Source organism: Otolemur garnettii, unplaced genomic scaffold (genome assembly GCF_000181295.1).
Source record: "Otolemur garnettii isolate 467f Iridium unplaced genomic scaffold, OtoGar3 scaffold00035, whole genome shotgun sequence".
In the NCBI taxonomy this organism is placed as follows: Eukaryota; Metazoa; Chordata; class Mammalia; order Primates; family Galagidae; genus Otolemur; species Otolemur garnettii.
Genome location: NW_003852430.1, coordinates 12,922,046 through 12,943,179, shown reverse-complemented (window position 1 = coordinate 12,943,179; position 21,134 = coordinate 12,922,046). Strand labels below are relative to the sequence as shown.

The following is a 21,134-nucleotide window of genomic DNA, read 5'->3' as shown; positions in this document are numbered from 1 at the left end:
GAATCACCAACACCTGGACTCCACCCCAGGGGACCAGGAAGAAATCCTGGCCTCCCAAGCAATCCAGACTACTTACTCATCAGAATCCTAAGTCTGTTAATGAACTGAAGCCAAAGTCACTCAAAATGGGATTTTGATACTATTTTATTTGCAAGCTATTTTTTATTTTCTCGAGAGATAAGAACTGAATTAACAATCAGAGGAAAAATAAAAGCTCACCATGATTTGAGCATGCCCGTTAGGAAAAGAACTGGAGGAATCAGCATTGATTGGATCCTGGCAGTTTCTCAATCGGCATCTAAATGCATCCTGAACCTGCAGGGTGGGGAGAAAACAATGCATAGTAATTTTCTTCTCTCTTAATAATAAGATACTGTCTATGTTGGCAATCGACTATGAGAAAATGGTTGTCCTTGTTTTATAATCTAATACCCATTTTGTTTGTTCCTAATACAAATGCTGGTGTCCTGGGACTTCGCTTTATGTCAAGGAAATTTATCACTTGCCGCAATCTACAGGGGGAAGCACTGGGAACTCCTTAGCTATCAAAATGGCCACATATGGCTCAGCACTAATAATTCCTGCCAGAGGGAAGATTTATTCTACTGTTACAAATACTATGTGCCTTTCAAGGAGAATTTAGTTTTTGGTATGGCATTATCTTCATAATAGCTTTAAACATTGTGAAAAAGGAGATGACTCAATGATTTCTGGCCTGGAATTGATTTGGGATTTTTTTTTTTTTCCGTGTGTAACAAGTCTTTGGGCAGACTATTGAAAAACAAAACCCAGTGAAACAAAAGAGAAAGAAAACAGCTCTATTTCTGATTGACCGTCTTGGGAATAAAACATTCCCTAGCAAAGCCTAATTTCCTTAATCTCCATTCATAATCAAATTCTGAATAAAGAACAAACATATTACAAGAAAGTTCTAGTAACATTAACTCTTTTATTACAAAGCAAGTCAGTGAACATGAATGGTTGCACAGAAGCAATTGACCATGACTCTGAGCATAAGATGGCTTTGCCCCGGTTTGTCCTGCCCAGTTCCTCTGGTTCCGTAGGCCCCTTACACTCTCTGGAGAGACGCTTCCCACGTGGCTACTTATTGCAAGTCAATCAAAATTCATTTGACTGATATTTGTTTTTCTAACTTCATATTATTGATATTCTTCTTATGTATTATAATCTGGTTTATTGGATAAAAATATCCATAGATGATGTTGTATTTTCCCGTATTATAGTGAAGCACCTTTATAAAGACTACCAATGTCCACAAATAAGAATTTGACTTTTGAAAAACACTCATGTGAAATGTCCCATCACCGTTTTGATGTGAGATGTGAGTATATGCCTGTTGGCTGGAAAAGAAACAAACAAACACCCCAAAACCAAAACCCTGGAGCTTCGTAAGTTGTCTCCAGCTTCCTCCTGGTGCTCTCACCCATTTCACAGTCCTTGTAGCCTCTGTGCAAGTTTCAGGATTTAGAAAGTGGCACCAAGTTCAGTCACCAGGACAGATGGGCCAACCAGTCTCGTCACGAGACCTTCCTGTACTTCTGTTTCCCCCCCTCAGGTTCTAATCCTGGGGCTGTCACCAGGAAAGCTGTGAAATAAAAGAACTTAGTGGGGGATGGATTCAGTATTCCCTGACTCTCTCCCCTTCTATGATCCTAATATTTCTATAACTAGAATCTCCCTGGAAAAGAATGAGGAACTGCCTGACATAATCCAGCAAGGTAATTTCTTACTTCCTTTTCAAACGTGTCAGGCCAAGGACAGGTGCGGTACAATCCAGTCCAACCATTTTTCCCTAAAGGACTGGATGAATACTATGTAGAATGAGACCACCCGGTGTTTCCCAGTGGAGACACAACCCGGACAATGATTTTTGAGACGTGAATGTTTCCAATGTCCCTCTTTTGCTTAAGAAGCTGTCCTTGGTTACAGAGTGACATGCTAAAAAGCAAAACTTTGCAATGAGTCTAGTGTTTGCCAGCTATCCACTTTTTCTGTTATACGGAAATCTGAACTGGGGAATCCACAAACAAAGTGTATGTACTTCTAGGAAACAACCTGAAGAACCAACGTTGGAAAAATAAATACATGCTAATTTTCTGTTTGGGCCCCAAGGCAAGTGTTAAAGAAGGCACTGTTTATAAAGGAAGTTAAATAATGTATCTCAATGTGGCCTTCAGGGAGCTTGTCACATGAAGATTTCCTTCAAATCTATTTCTAAATATTACGATACATAATATATGAAACATTCTGGTAAGACCGAACATTAATCCGACTGGTCCACACTAATCACTTTATTTTCAGACTTTCAGAGTGGAACTATCAGTATTTCTGGCTAACGATGAAATGTAAAAAAACAACTTCTATAAGTTTCTCTTAAAAATGCACTATCTAATTGAGGGAGATATAAAAGATACCTCACTCCCTTTCAGAATATACAGATACTAAATCAATACCTTCAACTACTAACCTCCCAAATATGATAATTGAATAAAAGGCACTTCTACACTGGAAAATGATGTCAGCTTCACAAATCAGTCAATGCCTTTTAGAAGAAATGTAAAGCAGAAGAGTACAAAAAATTTCCAGTAAGTCCAAGGTCATCTGAATGGTCATATAAATGCCTTAATTTAAGTGTTAGATTCTCTGACACATTCAGGGCCTCTGATACTTCTACTTCAGAAAGATCTGTAGAAGTCTCCTTGATTCCAAATGTTCCATTAGGTTTTTAAAAAAAATACTAAAAAATGCATTGGGGCAATTTGGAGGAATTGGCCTTACTATTTGGCCAACACTGTCGGGAGAGAATGATTAGACTACACTTGATAGCACATATTTCTTATCACAGAAGACGGTGCTCCCGGCAACAAAGTACCCAGAGAAAGCATTCGCAGCCATTTGGGAATATTTTGATAATAAATTGAGTTTTCTATCAGGTAAACAGTGTTTTGATTTTGGTGAATCAATGTTAATAGTGCTGAAGAAAAACAACTGGGATTTTCTAAAAAGCAGACAGCATAAAAAAGGTAAAAGAAAGAAACAAAACAAACCTTGAATCTAGACCTGGCTATCTCATCCTGAAATTAAAATCCTCTGTGTCAACAGTCATAATTCCAATGCTGGACAATGGAGTCATTAACTCACTATTTATGGGGAACCAGTCACTTACTTTAGGTTATATATATATATATATATATATTTTTTTTTTTTTTTTTTTTTTTACAGTTTTTTTTTTTTGCCGGAGCTGGGTTTAAACCCACCACCTCTGGCATATAGGACCGGCACCCTACTCCTCTGAGTCACAGGTACCATCCGGTAATATTTTAAGATTTATTAGATATTAAAATAATGAGTTCTTATGTAATTAATATTTTTTCAAAAAACTTACCGGAAACCAGTAAATATAATTCTTAAATAATCCTGGGGAAAACAATTAAATATTTAAGACAAATTTTGAGACAGTTAAAATTCAGACTTCAGTATCTCTTTTTACGATAAGGTTGTAGTGGATTGTTCACTTTAATTGACAGGTTTACATATTTGGGGGAGGAGCCAGAAACAGATAGGTAACTGGCCCCGGAACATTTAGGGGACTTTAAGGAAATTGGATGGCATGTTGTGAGATGAACAAAAAAGCATCACAAAATATGGTGAAGAAAAAACAATAAGCCATCAAGGTTGCCTCCCGGCAAGCATCCAAGCACCACTTCCAAAGATATCTTGCCTGGATCCTGCTGTGGGCTGCTCTAAAAACTGCCGAAAAAGCGACCAACTCTTCTTGGTGTGGAGAGATTCCTGGATGAGACACAAGTTCAAAGAGGTCTGCAGGGGGATGTCTCGCTCCTGTATGTCCCCCACAGAGAGAAGAATTCAGTTCATCTCAGCAGCAGCAAACTCAGAGCTTCTGGATTCGCCGGAGCTCAGAAGGCAGCTGGCAGTGTCACTGTGAGAGTCGGTGCCAGATTTAGCGATTGCTGGGGACCAGGACGGAGCGTGTTTGGCAGTGTTGCAATTTAAAGAAACCTCACAGGGAAGAGCAGTACAGTTTGAAGTGGGCTCTGTATTTAGCTACTGAGCAACTCAAACCCCAAATCTTCACCTTTCATGGTTAGTTTTACCTTGATGCTTCTTGCCTCCCTGTTCTGGAGGATTGTTTTAAGCCAGGAAAATAAATAAAGTTACATTTTTGTAATTGTTTGCGATTGCTTCCTTGTGGGGTGGGGAGGTTCTGCTTTTCCTGGGTCTCCTGCCTACTATGGTGTCTATTGTTTCACAAATGAACAGATGGCTCTCTTTCCAATCACAGGAACCTGTACTAAGTTAATCAGAGAGTAAGACTGTTCTCAATTTCGTGTCTATTATGCCAGTGGACGGGGTAGTATGAATGACTTCACGTTATTGAAATGTTACCTAGCTTTTCTGATAGCGAAGGAAATAAAAACCAAAAATGAAGGTTTGGCATCTGCTATACAAAAAAAGAAAGATATGGGCTACAGACCCAAATCTCAGTCCCAATAACTTTCTGCTAGAGTCTTCTAACATGCAAAGTTTCACTCAATCTCTAAAATTCCCTCAGCTTTTTACCTTCAAATGACTTTTTGCATCACTTTTGGGGTCATTGTAAGAGCTTCTCTAAATGACCTTTCTTATACATAGTCTGAAAAAATGTAGCAGCATTTCTTTAATACACAAATGGGAAAGAAAAGAAAAGGAAATTATGGAAAGAAAAAAAAAAAGGAAATTTTGCATATGCCGGATACCGCAATCCTGGGCCTGCATAGGTGATACTTTCTTTTAGCCTTGTGCCATCCCACTTGGGGAAGACATGATTTTATTGTGATAGATGCGGGCTCTGAAGATTTGAGAGCTTAGGTCACTTGTTTAAGATCAGGACAGTAAGAAGTGGCCAAACTGGGAGCGGAAGGAGGTCATGTGACCTGAAAGCTACTCCTCCTTCTAATACACCACTTTGCTTCCACCCTTCCGGCCTTACTGAGCCAAGAATAAGATTGGGTGAAGGACTGAGTCAAAACAATTACTGCCAAGGGGTCAGAAATTATGTTGCTGTACCATAATCTTCTACCTCTTACAATTTAGATAAAATGTAAGAAATAAAAAGCAATGAGGTCAGTTTTCATTTGAAACATCTACTCAAGACACATTGATCTTCTTACTAGTTTAACACTCCTGCAAGGGGGCCCTGTGAGCGGGAAAGGAGGGGGAGTGGGACTTGCCCGTCCACCTGCCTGTGTCCAAATATCCCTCCTGAGGACAGAGAGAAGAACTGTGCTGCCACCCAGAGTGAAGGACAGTTGGGAGGGCCGTGTGAGTTTCCAGCGGAAGAATTTAGGCGACAGCAAGTCACAGTGGGATGCCACCTGGCAGGCATGCCCGAGTTTGTCCATTTTTCTTATTAGCTGAGTCTGAACTGGTTCACTGACGCCATTTCTCTCACCTGATTTCATGCTCTTAACCCCTTATGTCTCTGCGTGGACTCAGACAACCACGGTGCAGATTAAGACTGATACAAATATTGATACCATAATTGCAATTACACTAAATCTGAAAAGTCTAATCTGGGATGAGAGGTAGAATGTATAGTCCCCTGCCTAAGAAATGGAACGGCTATGGAAAGAAGTGAGGTTGACAGTTCCTGGGAAGAGGTACAGAGGGATGTGGACAGACTGTCCACTCTCCACCCCAGTAAACCAGATGCCTGCTAACCTCTCTCCATCTTTTTATATTTGAAATCTTAATCAGACGAGGATTAACTTCCTTAATCTTTCGACATCACTGTTCCCTCAGGGCCCCATTAAATTCTGGGAAGGTGTATAGGAAGACGAGAATACTATCCTCAATGTGCCATGTCCATGTTTCTATTTAGCAGCCCTTGGGTTCCCACTCTTTGGATTCTGATAAAATCCAAGTTCCTTCTGATACCTCCAGCCATTCTACTACTTCAAAGTACATATCCTATTTTATGAAAAACAAATCAGAACAACAAAAATTTTAAATGCTTTTCTCTGAACCTTCAAGTTCTAAAAAAACAACAACAACAAAAAAAAAAACAAACATCAAAAAAGACAAAGCTCTTGGCAACCCACTTCCCCCTTATCTTCCTTCTCAGCAAGTTCAGAATAAGGCTCCATCCCTTGACCTTCCCTGCACTAGTTTGTTCACTCACTAATTCCCTTCGATTTATTTAAATTGCGTTATAACACCACTCACAGTGGCTTCTTACCACCACCACTGAACAAACACCCTGCCCTGAGAGCTCTGAAGCACCACTTAATCAACGTCAGTGTCTTCAAGGGTCATCACTATTGTCTTTCTTTTGATGCTGCAATAACTATTTTTAAAAAGTCCCTCTGGTGTCCAGGATCAGATCACTTTTTTCTGCCTCCATGTGCTTTATGTGGTCCCAGAAAACAAACTCTTTACTCCTCACTCCAGCCCGTATAAGCCACATGCCCAGTAATCCCTCTCCATCTTCCATTTGAAACCTTCACTTCCCTAATCCTTCCACCCCATTGTTCTCTCAGGACCCATTAAGTTCTGAAGTCTCTTCCCATCTACTCCTTCTTCTGTAAAGACCAGTTAAACCCCAACCCAGCCCTGACTGTGCAGGTCTCAGATCCACATCCTTCCATCCTAATGGGTCATACCTAATTTCTCTGTAAACGGCCAAGCTTTGAGGTTCACACAGCTTTTTATTTGAGCTATTGCATGCGACATGGAAATATTACATACAACATCTTTGCAAATTGTTGTCTAGTTATTTAATCACTACTGACTTCATTTAAAAAAATGTTTCGCATTAGGAGAATATTGGTTTTAGATTAGATAGGAAAGAATGCTCGTCTGTGTGTTCACGGTCATGTGCTTATAAATAATTTTATTTATCTGTACTCTTTGTGGAAAATAATAAGACTAAATGGGAAATTGGTTTAAAAAAGTGAAGGAGGGAGAGAAGGAGGGAGGAAGGGAAGGAGAAAGAAAGCAAAAGAAAGAAGGGAAGAGAGAGAGAAAAAAAACACAGTTCATTTTTATTTTAAGCACTTTGCTACAAAATTGTTTCACAGGTTTGGATCAGGATTTGGGGACCTCATCTGGTGCAGCCTAGCCCTCCTGCCAGTGCTTGGAAAGGAGAAAAGAGGAGCTTGTGCCTGCTACTGACTCCACGGAACAGCCACAGGACTCTCACTCACTGATAACAACACAATTATCCGTTTAAGCGTTTTCTTTTTGTCCTTCCATTTAGGGGAAGAGTTTTATTGTAGCTTATTTTGTATCACAGTCTTGTTATTTTCCCCCTCTGACATCAAGCTGTAAGATTGTGCTAGAGCCAGACACAGCTAGAGACAGAGAGATGGGAAGAATGTTCAGGCACCAAGAAAGTGGTTTCCTAGCAACAGTAACTATTTCAAAGGTTTCATAACTCTTGTGCTGTTTGAATTTCCATAGCAATGCAGAGAATAGTAAATAGTATATGCGGATATCTGCTTAAGCCAGTGAATGCTAACCAGCTGATGATGGTTAAATGAAGGATGCATTTATTACTGTCCTATTAGAGTTACGACTAGCGGTTATACATATTAGCTTCTAAGATCCAGGTTTCATTGCTGAACGGAAGCTGTTGTGATAAATCAGATGGCTTACTTTCTGTGTGCTTATTCCCTCTTTCTGTTTTCTCTTTTCTACAGAAAGAGCCATTTTCTTTAGAGCCATTTACTAAAATAATTCAAAAGAAAAAGTTAATCCAGAAGAAGAAACTCTATTTTGAAGAATATATGTTTCATGAAACTTAAATATTAAGATTTCAAATCTGGAGGTCATAACACATAGCTATGCAAAAATCACTATTTTTTATTCTTTTAGGGAGTGGAATATAATTGAGTTGGAAATACCAGAGTGATCATTTTGCCCTTCTGTCCTGATTTGAAATGATTTTAGTTTCAAAATTGTAGCCACTAAAAGCAAAGGCACTTCAAAAATAAATTAGATTCCATGTGCAACACTTTCAAAGTACCGCAGTTCTAGTACTATGTATTTTGTTTATTTTCTTCTTAAACCACAAGGCTATATTCCTTTTCTGTATATTCCCACCTCCTCCACAGAAAGATTGCACAAATCAATGTGGGTAAAGCCTTTTGAATTCATACTGGGATAGTCATTAAAGATGAAAGAGGACAAAATAATGTTCGTGAATGTCAAAAATACATAGAAATGGAAGTATTTATGTAGCTAGCATCTAAATAAAGAGGAAATATTTCTTACATTGCTTATACATTTTTTTTCTTTTTCTTTTTTAGAGACAGAGTCTCACTTTGTTGCTCTTAGTGGCGTGCTGTGGCGTCACAGCTCACAGCAACCTTCAACTCCTGGACTCAAGTGATTCTCCTGCCTCCGCCTCTCAAATAGCTGAGACTACAGGCACCCGCCACAACACCTGGCTATTTGTTGTTGTTGTTGTTGTTGTTGCTGCCGTCTTTGTTGTTTGGTGGGCCCAGGTTGGATTCGAACCCTCCAGCTCAGGTGTATGTGGCTGGTGCCTTAGCCGCAAGAGCCAAAGGTGCCGAGCCTGCTTATACATTTTTAAGGAAGAAAAATCCACACAAATTATTTTGATTTATTGTGAGGAACATATTTTAAAGTGAAAGAGGACTCAAGAGAAAACTACATTCCTAGGATCTCTTGTAAATTATCAAATAGGTTTATAGATATGAATCATCACCTAGTACTTTATAGCCAGTGATCTGTTCCATACACTTTGGGGTATTCTTCTGGAACTCTTGTTCACAGGAGACACAGGGGAGATGGGAGGGTCCTTCTGTTTTCATAACACCATGGTTGATGTTAGGGCAATGTGGTCGCTGGTGTATGAGACAGACCCACTGCCAGGGTCAAAGTGTATGCATTTAGAAGGTCAAGAAGAATTTCTGTGGCCTCAAGGTGCCTACTATGATATGTTCCTTGGGGTTTGTAAAATCCTTTTAAACAAGAGCCTTTCAGTGCTTCAGTGACAACTTCTTCTTAGGAATTCTGCAGAAGACTCGCCCTACAACTGAAATCTGTTCCGTGAATTTATAGTAACGTTACGAGGTATTTTAAGGTTCAATGCAAAAGAAAAAAATGGCACGTGATTTTTTCACTTCAGTGTTGGAACTGAAGAATGTATGCCATGCTGATGTTAATTTACCACCTATGAAATTATTCAATTTAAACTAATAATGGAAAAATGCAAAAGAGATATATCCATATTTTTATTCTCCATTGATACAGAAGATATATATTTATGGACACCTACTTTAGCAGAAGCATTTATTTTCGTGACTTGATTTAGTTACCCTTAAATCATGTTTTTCACCATTAATAGTCCAGTTATCAAGTATGAAAAAATTCCGAGGGAAATCTAGACTTTTCATGCCAAACATTTTTCTTCATGTAAGCAGCAAAATTTTGATAATTAGCCATCACCATATGTCACTCTAAAAACCCACATATTCTGATGATAGTCCAAACTGTCTAGAAAGCTTATTTCAGGGAAAAAAACTCAGAAGCTTATTTAGAGATGTGGCACTTTTTATGCTTTAGCACCTAAGAAACTATGATGTTCTGAAAATTGCATGTATCTATATACCATGTATTTTACATAAAACCTTTCATAAAACATTTCATTCTGAATTGTCAATCAAAAAATAATTTATCTAACCTTTAGATCAATTTTGTTACTAAAATATATATTAAATATATATGTTGCAGTTTTTTTTGGCTGGGGCTGGGTTTGAACCCACCACCTCCAGTATATGGGCTGGCGTCCTACTCCTTTGAGCCACAGGTGCTGCCAAGTATATTATATAAATATGAAATACAGAAGACCTGCAAGATAATTATAGTTGGATAAGAACATAAGCTAAATTATTGTTCAATTTCCTTTTAACTTTCACTCCTTGGGCGTATAAAGAGCTCTGTACTTGGAAGGTTGTTAACGCTGATATTCAACGTGGAAATTTGTGATGAAGGAATAGTAAGGCTTGGAAACTGTACACTACATCAGATTTCTTAAATGGGGCAATACTGTCTTCCTCTTGCAATGTGAGGTCCCTCCTCATCTGTTTTCACTCTTTTTTCCCATAGAATGTTCTTAGAATACACATGTAGGTTTATTGCTGACATCTGTATCTTATTAAAACAGCTCAGAAATATCGTCATCCCCATCTGGTAAAGCAGGTAAAAGCCTTTGGTTCCCTCCACATGTCGCTGTGGAAACGATGTGGTGTGTATTTATCCTCACATGTCTCTCTTTGCGATGTGCACATCATAATAAAGATCTCAAACAAGCTAGGTGATGCAAAATGACAGCGTGGACCATTTTCTCAAAATCACTAGCATGGCGCTGTATCAGTGTGTGTTTTTGTTACCACTCATCCCTAGAGTAAATGCTAAAATGAGTCATAAACCTTGTATATACTGTGTCAGTGCCTGCGAGCATTCAGAATAATTTGCACACAGGTTGGAAAACAATGTTTTATCCCTAAACAACTCAAGTCTGAAATCTCTCACTGCTCTGGTTGGATTTGGAGCTAGTTAATATCTCCACTCATGAAGGATGACTTCTTCCTTCCCTGACTGCTGACAGTGAACCTCCATCATGACCCAGGGAAATGCTGTGATTATAGGTCTATAGCTACTGGGGACCATTACTGCCTGGCATGTCTCACTGTGCACATTGCTAGTATTTTCTGAGAGTAAATATTCATGTCAAAATCCTTAATGTTTAGTAACCTTAACTGTAACATAGTATAGAGACAAAAGAACTATTCATTCATCTCCAACATTTTCTATTTACAAAAAAATTAGTTAGTATGAAGAATGAGGATTTGCTGAGTGAGGAAGCATGAGTTAGGGAATGGGTTTATGAACTATGTGACTTATTTATTTATTTATTTTTGAGACAGAGTCTCACTTTGTTGCCCTTGGTAGAGTGCCATGGCCCTCAAACTCTTGGGCTTAAGAGGATTCTCTTGCCTCAGCCTCCCAAGTAGCTGGGAATATAGGTGCCTGCCACAATGGCCGGCTATTTTTAGAGAAGTGGTTCTGTTCTGGCTCAGGCTGGCCTTGAACCTGTGAGCTCAGGCAATATACCTGCCTTGGCCTCCCAGAGTGCTGGGATTACAGGCGTGAGCCGCCATGCCCAGCCCCAGAGCTATGTATTTTAAACATATGCTGCCCTACCCTCTCATTTACCATTTGTTCTAGGAGATATATCTCTATCAATCACTCCTGAATCCTCTCTTTCTTTCGTTTTTATACTTTTTTAAAATTTTCAGATTAATGTGAAAGTACAAACAACTAGGTTAAGATGTTTGCATTTGTTAGAGTCCCTCCTGTAGTTGTGTCCCACACCCAAGAGGTGCAACATATGCCCTTATATTGTGCCAATTGTGAGCACACCAATTCCCTTCCCTCGTCTTCTCCCCCTCCTCCCTTGTTCCCCCTCCCTCCAACTTTCATTTTTATCTTAAGGACGTTTGCACTAGATTGTTTATCACAGCTCAATTTACAATCAACAAGATATGGAAACAACCTAAATGGCCATCAACCCAGTAACAGATTAACAAACTGTGGTATATGTATACCACAGAACACTGGGCAGTCATAAAACATGGAGATTTTATATCTTTTGTATTAACCTGGATGGAGTTGAAACAGATTCTTCTTAGTAAAGTATCATAAGACTGGAGGAGCAAGTATCCAATGTACTCAATACAAATGTAAGCCAGCAGATGATTTAATATATACCCACATAAAAGGAAACTGTATCCTCTCTTTAATCTACTTTCCCTGGTCCTTGGCACCTCTGGCCATATCTCCTCTGCATAGTCCCATCTGTTTATATCACTTCCAGACTAAAGCTCCAGGCATCCTCCTGAGCTATGCCTTAAATCTACCCATCACCTTTAACTCCTAAGTGACTACCAGTGGAGGAGACCAGCTTTAATCTGAAGATCAAGATATGAAAATAAAAGATAACACTTGTTAGAAAAAAAAAAACCCTCCTAATCATCACTCTTCTCTCTCACAAGAATCATATTTCTCACCTCTCTTCGAAGAATGCAGTGGACCATGACTATGACAAAGCCTTGTAATGAATCAAACACGGCAAAAAGGATTTGAAACAATATGGAGCGTTTATCTGTCATGGCCAGAACTGCGGACATCCACGTCAATGCCAGCAGGGGCAGCACCACACAGGAGCTCCAGAGAGACGCCCTGTGGAGAGACAGGAGGGAGCGACATGAGGTGGCTGCACATCACGCCCCAGGCCAGCACCAAACCCCCATTCAGCAAAGCATTCTTGTATGTGGTACCAAGACCACTAACTTGGAAACCACGAAGCAGATAACAGTTGAGAGGTTTATATTTTTTTATAGACTATCCCACAATAGGTATAAAGGCAGTTACCAATTATGAATATTTAAGTATGCTCTTAGGTCTAATATTAGCCAAACACATTTTTTTTTTCTTTGCATCATAGCATTTTCTCACATGCACTGTAAAAGATTCGTAACAAGAAGATGTAAATGATTGGGACTAACATGGCGTTACTGGCGGTGGTGGCTGACAAAGCTGTTGTTGAAACTACTCCACACTTGGCACATTTGAGCGTCAAACCGCTATGAGGCTCGCTCATCTGACTGCAAACAAACAGAACACCCACAAAAAGAACAAAATATTGAATTGTCACCGAAAAAGAAAGCTCTGCCACAAGTTAGCTTTTAAATACGATTTCATGCAGAAAAGTATACTTATCAAAGATGAATGCTCTAGACCATTGTCAAAGATGCATTTATACTCTATATTATCTTTGTAATATTTACCTTACAATAGTATGGGCCTTAGTTGCATGCAAAGCATATTTATATCATTTACACCTAAAATGGCACTAAGTATAGTTTAAAGTTGCCCGATATACTGAGTTAAGCATGTACTTGTGTAGACACACAGTGAGAATCCTTCATTCAGACCTCTGACAATCGAATGTGTTAGGACTCCTAGTTTTAAGGAGTTTCATTGTTATTTGTGGAAGGCACATACATCAGTTAAAACCTTCTGAAATATAAACATCTATCTCAGAGTTTCAATAGAGAAAGGGATATATCTGAGGAGACTTCAATTAGTTTTTAAACATGCAGCTTTTATTTCAACAGATTCATATTTTGAAATTTCTTATAGCATTGATGTACCGTCCACAACCGTCCACATTTTCAGATGATCTGAATATAGCGGTTGATGAAACTTAATGAAATATTAGTTGATAATATAAAGAGTGATCATTTTCTGCTTTAATAAAACCCATTTGACATAATAAAGTTTAAAATATCCTTTCAGAAATTTCTGAAGTCATAGACTCCAACCTCATAGCATTGAAATGGTCTATTCTATTCTAGAGGATTCTACAGGTAAACTCAGATCCAAACAAGTTAGACTCCATCTGGTACATCACAGAAGCAAAGTCACTCTGCCCAGGTAAACTCTGTGTGCATTTTTAAAAGGGTGTACCTTGAAAATGATGGGTTTATTAGAACACAAACAAAGACCAAAAGGAGTTACTTGAATTAAAATTCGAATTGAATTGTGGTGTGATGCATTAGTCCGTTCCCATGGGCTGTCTATATCTAAACTATGTTTACCCTGTAAGATTTTTAGAAATAATGTGTTAGTGCAGATAACATTACTATGCATATAACAAAAGTGGCAGAAGAGAGAAAATTGGAAGAAGCTCACAATTTAGAATGTCTTGTTTCTTTTAAATAAGTGTACTCATTTGTGACTAGTTCTCATGTGAGATAATAAATTGGAAATCTATTAAGTATGTAGCTTGATCAGCAGACCCCAGGAGAAAAATCAAAGCTTTCGAAGTTGGGGACTACAATACTAAATCATTCACTTTATTGATCCAACCCAGAACATGTGCAGCAACCACATGGGCCCAAACTTCTCAAAATAATATGTAAACAATATTCTACCTACTTTAGTTCACTAATGCCTCAATGGACACGGGATCTGCTTAAAAGTACTCCCAAAGTGTACTTAGACCAGTGATCTCTACAGAGATCAGCTATTTGTCCCCAACCCCAAAGACTCTAATTTAAGAAGTTCTGGGCATCTGTCTTTTTTAAAGTTCCATAGATTTTTCTGAGGAGCAAATAGGAACGAGCACCACTGCCCTAACTATACCTTTGAGTTTCTTTATTAAATCTGATCAGATTAATATGGAAAAGGCCTGGCTTAGTCATTTCTTATTTTCTTTATCACTGAAGATAGGCTAGTTGGTACTTGGGCTTTGAACATGAACATGGCTTCTTTCTCAATTGAATAGATACTTTCCCTTTAGGCTCTGACACAAGATTGAAAAGCCAAAAACGACTAAAAACGAATTTTAAGTAAACAATGTATAAGCAACTAGCCTAGTCCTGAAAATTGTGATTTAATCTAAGTATAGTCTTGTCTGAAAATAAATTTTATATCAGTATTTGAATTGCTTATTTGTCTTTATTTGAGATTTATTTGAGGCTTATACCTACTTCCCTTACTCAGGGCTAACTTCTGCAAACCAGGATGGGGACCAGTTGATTTGATACCTCTGGCTTTCTATTATTGAATGTGAATAAAGTAGAAGAAAGATTAGTGGCCTAGAGAGATGTGAAATTTTTCCTGGTTTCTATGGCCACTATAGAATTTAATATAATGTAAAGAACATATAGTCCAGATGCTAAATTGAGTTGCTGCAGTGAAAAATAAAATCTTATTTATTTCATACAAGGGAAATTATGCATTTGTAAAATAAAAAGTTTGGTTAAAAAAGGCTGAATTGTCCACATGTTTAAATATAACAAATGCATCCACCAAGGCATGGATCCCCAATCCCAATCTGTTCAGTCTATTCTCATCATTACTGTGGATCTCAAAGTTGACAAATTCCCAAGTTACCTTCCTAATTTTATTTTTCTTTCCCGTAAGGAAAAATATGACCTAATGGGTTGATTGTTAATACTCTAAAATATTCCCTGGAAAGGAAGTATATTCCCTCCTGCTTTGGAAAAGTCACAAGAAATTTGGGAACAATCTTGATAAATAGTCTGCTTAGTTTCAGGTAGATAACTTAAAGCAGTTTGAAACCGTGGATAAGAAAGCTCCACTGCAGAAAAATAGAGAAAATTAAATTTTATGTTTAAGATGTTCTAAAAGATACCTGACATTTTACCCTGCATAATAAATCTCCCTTTGGTAAATACATTCTGTGTATCAGAAAAAATTTAATATAGCTTGGGTATTATAAATCTTGTCAAACTATTTTATTATTTATTAAACATTCTTTCATTCATTTCCTTATAAATATTTATTGAGTGCAAACTATGAGCTTGGCCATTTCTAATAAGTGATTATAAAAAGAAGGGAACGAAGAAATAGAAAAAAAAGAAATACCCTGATGTAATATTCTTTTCTAAATAATCACAGAGTTATATAAAAAAAGCTTGATATGTATGCTTATTCAAATAACCTGAAAAGGTTTTTATAATTTGAAAAAGCAATTGTCAAGTCAACAAATTGGCATCCTGCTCAATATTTCTGTAGTTTTGATTATTTGTTCTTAACTGGAGTCTTTCTTTACTATAATACTCACTACTTCTCTATGAACTGAAATTATTTGAACAAATGTAGCTTCTAAAATTATTTTAATCATGCTTTGCAATAGAGAACAAATTTCAACTTATACTCACCTAAACTTAAAAAGGATTTTATATTAGCTATATATATATATATATATATGTGTATTTTTTTTTTTTTTCAGTGTCTGGCTGGGGCTGGGTTTGAACACGCCACCTTTGACATATGGGGCCGGCGCCCTACTCCTTTGAGCCACAGGTGCCACCCAATTAGCAATATTTTTTTCAAAACTAAAGTCATTAATTTATCAATAGCTCAGAATTCTGCCTTTCTAACCTGTCCATTTCTCTGGCAGTGGCCTCTGAACTAGAAGAACACAGACCCACTACTGCTAATGAAATATACACAACTTCTAAAAATACTGTTAGAATTAAAGGTTTTGAACTTATAATTTCTTGGCTAATATATATATATTAAAATGGATAATTTTAAAAATAATGCAGCGATATTATCATTTCTTCTAAACCTATGTTATCTCTTACAAAGAGCTCTGTGAATCAAACTGGGTATTGTACATAAGATAATTAATTGATATGAATTTCATAAATCCTCAGCACTAAAGTCATTTTGATGCTCTCATCTCTTTTTGTGACCATGAATGGTGGAATCACAGACCCTTGATTGATAGTCAGGGACCTTGGAAAACAACTTCACCTGTTCCAGTTGGCGTTCTTATTTCACTCAGAGTAAGAATGATGAGTGGATACTTGCTATTTACAAGGTACTTGAATACACACTTGGTACACATTACACAGGGTGTCCATGAAGTTCATGTGCGATTTACTATGTTTAGCTATTTTAAACTGCACACGAACTTCACGGACACCCTCCATTTCATATAAGCTAAGAGACAAGAGGCTTTCCCCCTAACTTACAGAAGAAGACACTGAGTTGCAAAAAGATAGTGACCTGCCCAAGGACACACACACACAGAGCTGGTAAACTGCAGGGCTAGATGCCGGACTTGGCTTTGTTTTAATTCAAAGCTTTATCCTAACCATTAAAACCCGCATTTTTCTTTCTTTCTTTCTTTTTTTTTTTTTTTCAGGTTTTGACCAGGGCCGGGTTTGAACCCACCAGCTCCGGTATTTGGGGCCGGCAGGTTCAAGCCTACTTCTTGAGCCACAGGCACCGCCCCCCATTTTCCTTTTTTGGTTTAAATTACCTCTGTTTATGCCACTGATAGCAGAGCTGAGTTTCTATACCTGGTATTCAGTACGATCAGTTTATTTTACTGATTATAAGGAGGGTAAAATCCCACCTGAAGGGTAAAATGAACACTACTTGGGTGATGGGCACATGTATAGCCCTGATTCAAGCTATGTATCAAAAGCATCGTACCTCCTTAATATGTTGAAATTAAAACAATGTAAGAAAAAAAGATAGTTTAGTGTCTGTACTAATTCCAGTTTTTCTATTTAGGGTGTTATGAAAACTTATCCATATTGTAAAAAGGTTATAATTGAGAGAAGAAATTCCTCTCAAGAAGGAACCTCCAGTGATATTTTTATTACACTATTGCAGTTCTAATGTTTAATATAAATGATATTAAATTTTTATATTGAAAGCCATTAAAACCAGTCTTTTACTAGGGAAAACAATACTTGGATTATCTTATCTTGTAAATCATTACATAAATTATAAGAGCACAAAAGACTTAAAATTCTTACCCATAAGTGATCAAATTATAGCCAGTTATACTTAAAATGCCCCCCAAAATGAAAATACATGAAAAAAATAGTGTTTGATATCTTTTTCTGATATATTCAATTAATCAAAGAAAATGCAACATTTTCCCCTGGTTAGGTTTGCTTGTCCCAATTCTGTTGTGTCATATACCAACGTTTTGTCCAATCTGCCTCCTGTCCTTTGCGACCCAAACTAGGAGCACTTTGAACCCTTACCTAAAGACAACTACAGTAAGTCCAGCCTTCACATTTATCCTACATAAGAAGGGCTGAGCAGGCAGTATGCACAAATAAACTCAGGTTTTTAAATGGTCTGTTATGTTGTTCTTAGATTTGGGGTGATATTCCTTAAAAACAGCACACTGGAAACTTTTGAATGACAGAATCTACCAGAAGCACCAGCACAACCAAGAACAAAATTCAAGGCACAGGCAAATGCAATCAGTGATGACCTGGAACTGGAGGACGGGAGTCACCGGTAAAGAACCTTCAAAATCTACCAATCGCAGCTTACCCGGCTCTGTGTTTGAGCTTTTTATCTAGGATCCCATCTCTGGAAACAAGTTTATTAAATACCAAAATGCCAATCACCATGTTGACCTGTCAAACAGAAACAAAGTTGACCTTTCAATGATACTGAAGGGAATCAGGTCCCTGTTTCTCCTGAAAAATCATCTTTTGTCAATGTATAACCACCATAGAATTATGTGCTCACAATAGTCCTGGTAGGTAGCACTTCTCAGACATTATTTAAGCGCATAAAGAATAATTTTACAGATGTGTGCAACTTCACGGTTGTAAAGTACATTAAGTACATTTAGTTTCCATGCTTTGTTGCTAGCCCTGGGGTGAAATTAAACTTCAGTTGCCTAGTACCATATATGCCAATCTGACATTCTTCACTTTGAGTCAACCCTGAATAGAGTCAACTGGTTAAATGAGCTTCACTCCATGTATTAGTGCCAAAGGCTAAGGCAAGCCCTGGCCGCCAGAGGCATTGATGCTTAGTCACCATTTACTGCAGGGAGGACAGAAGGCCTGAATTGCTAACATAGTGTGCTTGTTCCTTTTTGTGGGCTAAGGGGCATTCTGCTGCTCTGTCCTTTCCTAGGCAAAAAGGAAAGTCTATTCAACTCGTCAGAATCCTTCCAGCAAAGGACACGAGCACCAATTTTTACAATATGCTCTAGTGAACACTTATTTTCTAAGACTTTCCAACTCTCACTTAAAAGGTCCTTTTTATGATACAGGTGAAGTAAAATTGCACGTATTTTTATTTTTTAAGTAAAATTATGAAAAGCTACAGAAGTCTATTTGTCACAGTTGATTGTGACCAGCATCTGTGGGTCTCACACTATTTCCACAGATAAAAGAGTCCAGTCTAATGGGGAAACCAAGATAATAAAGACATTTCTTTTATTTTAAAATTCCCTTCTTGCCCCTTATCTTCCATCATTCCTGGGCAACAGAATTTTGGGGCAGTCTCAACCCCTGCCAATGTAATCTGTGCACAGAAATCTGAAATATGCTTAATTGCTGATGTAACAAAGATCCAAAGTACATTTATTAGTAGGGACCTGGGAGATGTCAGTCTTCATCGTTCCTGATAAGATGCCATTTAACCAAGTGAATGCTATTCATCTTTCTGCTTCTCACTATTTGAATTAAACGAACACATGTATTCTACCGTTTCCATTAATCTACAACTTAATCACGAGGGAACTTGTCACCACTCCAAAGACCGTACTTTGGTATTTCAATTATAAACATATTCTTTGTTTCCTCATTTCAGGGTTATACGCACATTAACCTGGCAGCTAAGGGAAATAATTCAATTGATTACATAAAAATTCAATGCAGCAGACAAAAGTGTGTCTAATAGTTTTGATTTCCCTATGCGCTAAGCCTCACGCCTTGATTTTATTTTTCTTGTGAAGACTAGGTTCTGCTCTCTGTTACAGCTTAGAGGAAGGGGAACAGACTTTAAAGGAGGAAAAATGTCACACGCTCCAAGTTAGTAAGAAAGATGTTATTAGCTCCCAATGTTCTGAATAAATTGTTCAAGAAACCAAAGGGCAATTTTCCAACTAGAAATCTAATTGCACAGTGATACGAATCTCCATATTTAATTTGGGTCATTTTTTTTCCCTCCCTTATTTTCTCCAATGATTTATTGGGCAAGAAAGATTTGTAATCAATAAATCCGGAGAAAGAAAGTGAGAGAGAGAGAAAGGCAAATTGGTGGGAACACTTACATGTTACTGTAACTTAAAATTTTAAGCAATTACTTTGTGATTCTGAGAAGAAAAATTTTAAATCCTTATATATAACTTATGCCAGTAATTCTTCATCAGGGTAATTCTGCACCACAGGGAACGTTGAAAAAGTCTGGAGACATTTTTGATTGTTATAACTGGAGGGTGCTACTGGGAAGGAAGGGATGTGTTGAACATCCTTAAATACACAGGACAATCTCTATAGGAGAAAAAAATCCAGTCCAAAATGTCACTTCCACTGAGGTTGAGAACACTTGCTAGGTATTCTCTTTGCATATTGGCAGCTTGAAGAGCCCTTCCTGTTACTAACTGAGTGCAGGGATCATACAGAAAAATATAAAGTGAAATGATAATAAATGATGAGATTCTATACACTAAAGAGGAAGAATTTATTAAGATATACTCAAACATTTCCACAAATCTGAAATTACCGCAAGAGAAATAGCACGCACCCAAGTTTAATATTCTTCGTATTCAGAATAAGAATATTTTAGAGTAATGAAAGGCTGGACATCAACTGACATTCAAATCAATGGTTCACTGAACTTTAAAATTTACACCCAAAACACATTATCAAAATCGCCACTCTCATTGAACCAAAGTAGTCTTCTCTTGCTAAAAAAAAAAAAGACAGAAGTTGATTTCGATGTTTTACCAGGACAACAGCGGCTGCAGGCCCGACGAAAGCATAGAGAAGTCCTCCTTCGAGGGAAAGCCAGCAGCTGAAAAAAACATTAGATAAAAACTAAGAAAAGTTTGTGATAAGTAGTAGACCAAAGGGTAATAGGAATAACTTAGGTTGCACAGTTAGCCTTGGAATTTTGGCACATTTCAAAGACATTTAATTGAAAGAATATGTAGGTGATATAAAAGAGAAAAGGTCACACTAGAGCATTTCATGAGTGAGAAATACTATATACCTCTCACTGAAAAGAGACTTTTATTATAAGGCCTTACGTTCAGGAAATTAAAACATTTTACACAAATTACTCTTAGAGCGAGATTTCTGTATTTACTTTTATTGCAAAGGTGACTATTACTTACATTTTATAAAATGCTACTTTATATCCATTATTGAATTTTTTAAACGTGCTTTAAAGCAAGAACAGTGTGTTTTTAGAGTCTTACCCATGCTATTTAACTGCTATTCCTTGAGGCCATTGAGACGCTGGGTGAAATTGGTTTAAAAGCCATCATCGCAAGGAAGGGATAATCTACATTTGTATGCTTTTTTCCCCTCAGATTTCATTTTTCCCAAACACTACCAAGAAAATTCACTGAAGATAAATTTGTTTATTTATTTTTTTGAGACAGAGTCTCACTATGTTGCCATGGGTAGAGTGCCATGGTGTCACAGCTCACAGCAACCTCAAACTCTTGGGCTTAAGGGATTCTCTTGCCTCAGCCTCACAATTAGCTG

General features: G+C 37.6%; 1 protein-coding gene across 2 annotated transcripts in view; it reads right to left on the bottom strand.

Moving 5' to 3' along the window:
* The window catches only part of ADGRB3 (adhesion G protein-coupled receptor B3), a 734,763-nt gene that overhangs the window by 36,953 nt on the left and 676,676 nt on the right, over window positions 1-21,134 (bottom strand). For both annotated transcript variants that reach the window (XM_003789674.1, XM_003789673.2), the window contains 5 exons: window positions 20,370-20,436; window positions 17,953-18,038; window positions 12,618-12,716; window positions 12,120-12,291; window positions 220-315 (listed from right to left, as the gene is read on the bottom strand). In XM_003789674.1, the coding sequence (XP_003789722.1) occupies window positions 220-315; window positions 12,120-12,291; window positions 12,618-12,716; window positions 17,953-18,038; window positions 20,370-20,436 (520 nt within the window). The remainder of the gene's footprint in view (window positions 1-219; window positions 316-12,119; window positions 12,292-12,617; window positions 12,717-17,952; window positions 18,039-20,369; window positions 20,437-21,134) is intronic.